Below are 1,296 nucleotides of genomic sequence, written 5' to 3'. Positions count from 1 at the left end.
AATCCTTCACTGATGACAATTAATGGACAATCACAGACCCTTAATTCCTGATATACGGCAATTCAATCTACATTAAAGGAGGCAGAACATAAAGTGGCACTCATATTAGAGCCCCACACACAGAACTAAATAACTAATAAATCACATTACAGATCACATACACAAAGACATGTAGTTAATCCCAAATGGGAAGGAAGAGAACCTTCAGCACTGAGTAACAGCATTATACTTAAGGCACCCAGACTAGCTCCCCAAGAGGAAGGACTGTGCATCCTCACTGGGTGCAGGGGTGATCAGAACTCATGAAAAGCAGGTATTTAAGTCTGAGACAGCACTATTAACATGGTTACGCTATTCAGAGGAGAGGAGTCAATAGCAGGGCATGACTGTGTATTTGTTCAATTTCGGTAGCTCCGGTATCCCAACACTGTTACATGAAATGAACCATAATGACTTCATCTGTGAGCATCTGACTACTTCTTTGCTTCTCTCAATGCTGACTCTATGGCTATGAGATCTTACCTGTATGAACTTCTACATTCTGTCCAATAGACTTATAAAATAAACCTGGTAGTTTAAACCTGAACAAGCTAACCACGTTGTCCTAGAAGGCAAACATGCTGCCTGGAAACTGCATTCCTGAACACAACTTTGATTTCTTCTTCATGTAAACACTGGGAGGTCACGGAAATAAACAAGCACCTTTAGGAGTGTGTACACAGTTTCAAAACTACGAATATGTTTACACAGTTTCTAGGAGAAAAATATCTATTTGGATACGTTCAAGCAGCATTCCTTGGCTTCTTAAACTTTTGTGTATAATTTGTTTCACTTGATCAAATCCTTTAACCACACTTTCTCAGCATGTTGCCACGTGAACACCACAGAGCAACGGCGACCTGCAACAGAAGCCTCATCACAAAACTCAGATGCATCCCACAAAACTACACTCTCCTCTCTGTGCTCTGGTTTATGTACCTGCCAAAGAACACATGCCAGAAAAAGTTGATGCCGCAGAAACAAAATCAAATCCTCTTACTGCTCTGCCTGGGGCTAAGAGGCCCGAAAAACATCCTCTCTACCTTCTGTCCTTTTCGTATGACCCACCAAGAAGACAAGGCTCTTGCCAGAGAGAGGTGGTTCAGGTACAAGACACTCAATGCGTCCGGAACAATTTCTTTTTCTTTTCAGTCAGCAAAGTACCCTCTAAGGGAACAGATGTGCCTGACAGCACTGCCCTTAAGCACTTTACTGCAATCCCGGTTTAGGGTGACTCAGCCCGCGCTGCCCGGAGAG

The 1,296-nt window shown here is 42.9% G+C and overlaps 1 protein-coding gene across 1 annotated transcript in view; it reads right to left on the bottom strand.

The window, feature by feature from the left end:
• Positions 1-828: 828 nt before the first annotated feature.
• NEUROD1 (neuronal differentiation 1) overlaps positions 829-1,296 on the bottom strand; it is a 13,798-nt gene continuing 13,330 nt past the window's right edge. The window contains exon 3 of the mRNA XM_017735566.1: positions 829-978. Coding sequence (XP_017591055.1) covers positions 829-978 — 150 coding nt within the window. The remainder of the gene's footprint in view (positions 979-1,296) is intronic.

The sequence above is a fragment of the Corvus brachyrhynchos genome, unplaced genomic scaffold (assembly GCF_000691975.1).
Source record: "Corvus brachyrhynchos isolate BGI_N302 unplaced genomic scaffold, ASM69197v1 scaffold255, whole genome shotgun sequence".
Classification (NCBI taxonomy): Eukaryota; Metazoa; Chordata; class Aves; order Passeriformes; family Corvidae; genus Corvus; species Corvus brachyrhynchos.
This window is presented reverse-complemented; position numbering and strand designations above follow the sequence as displayed.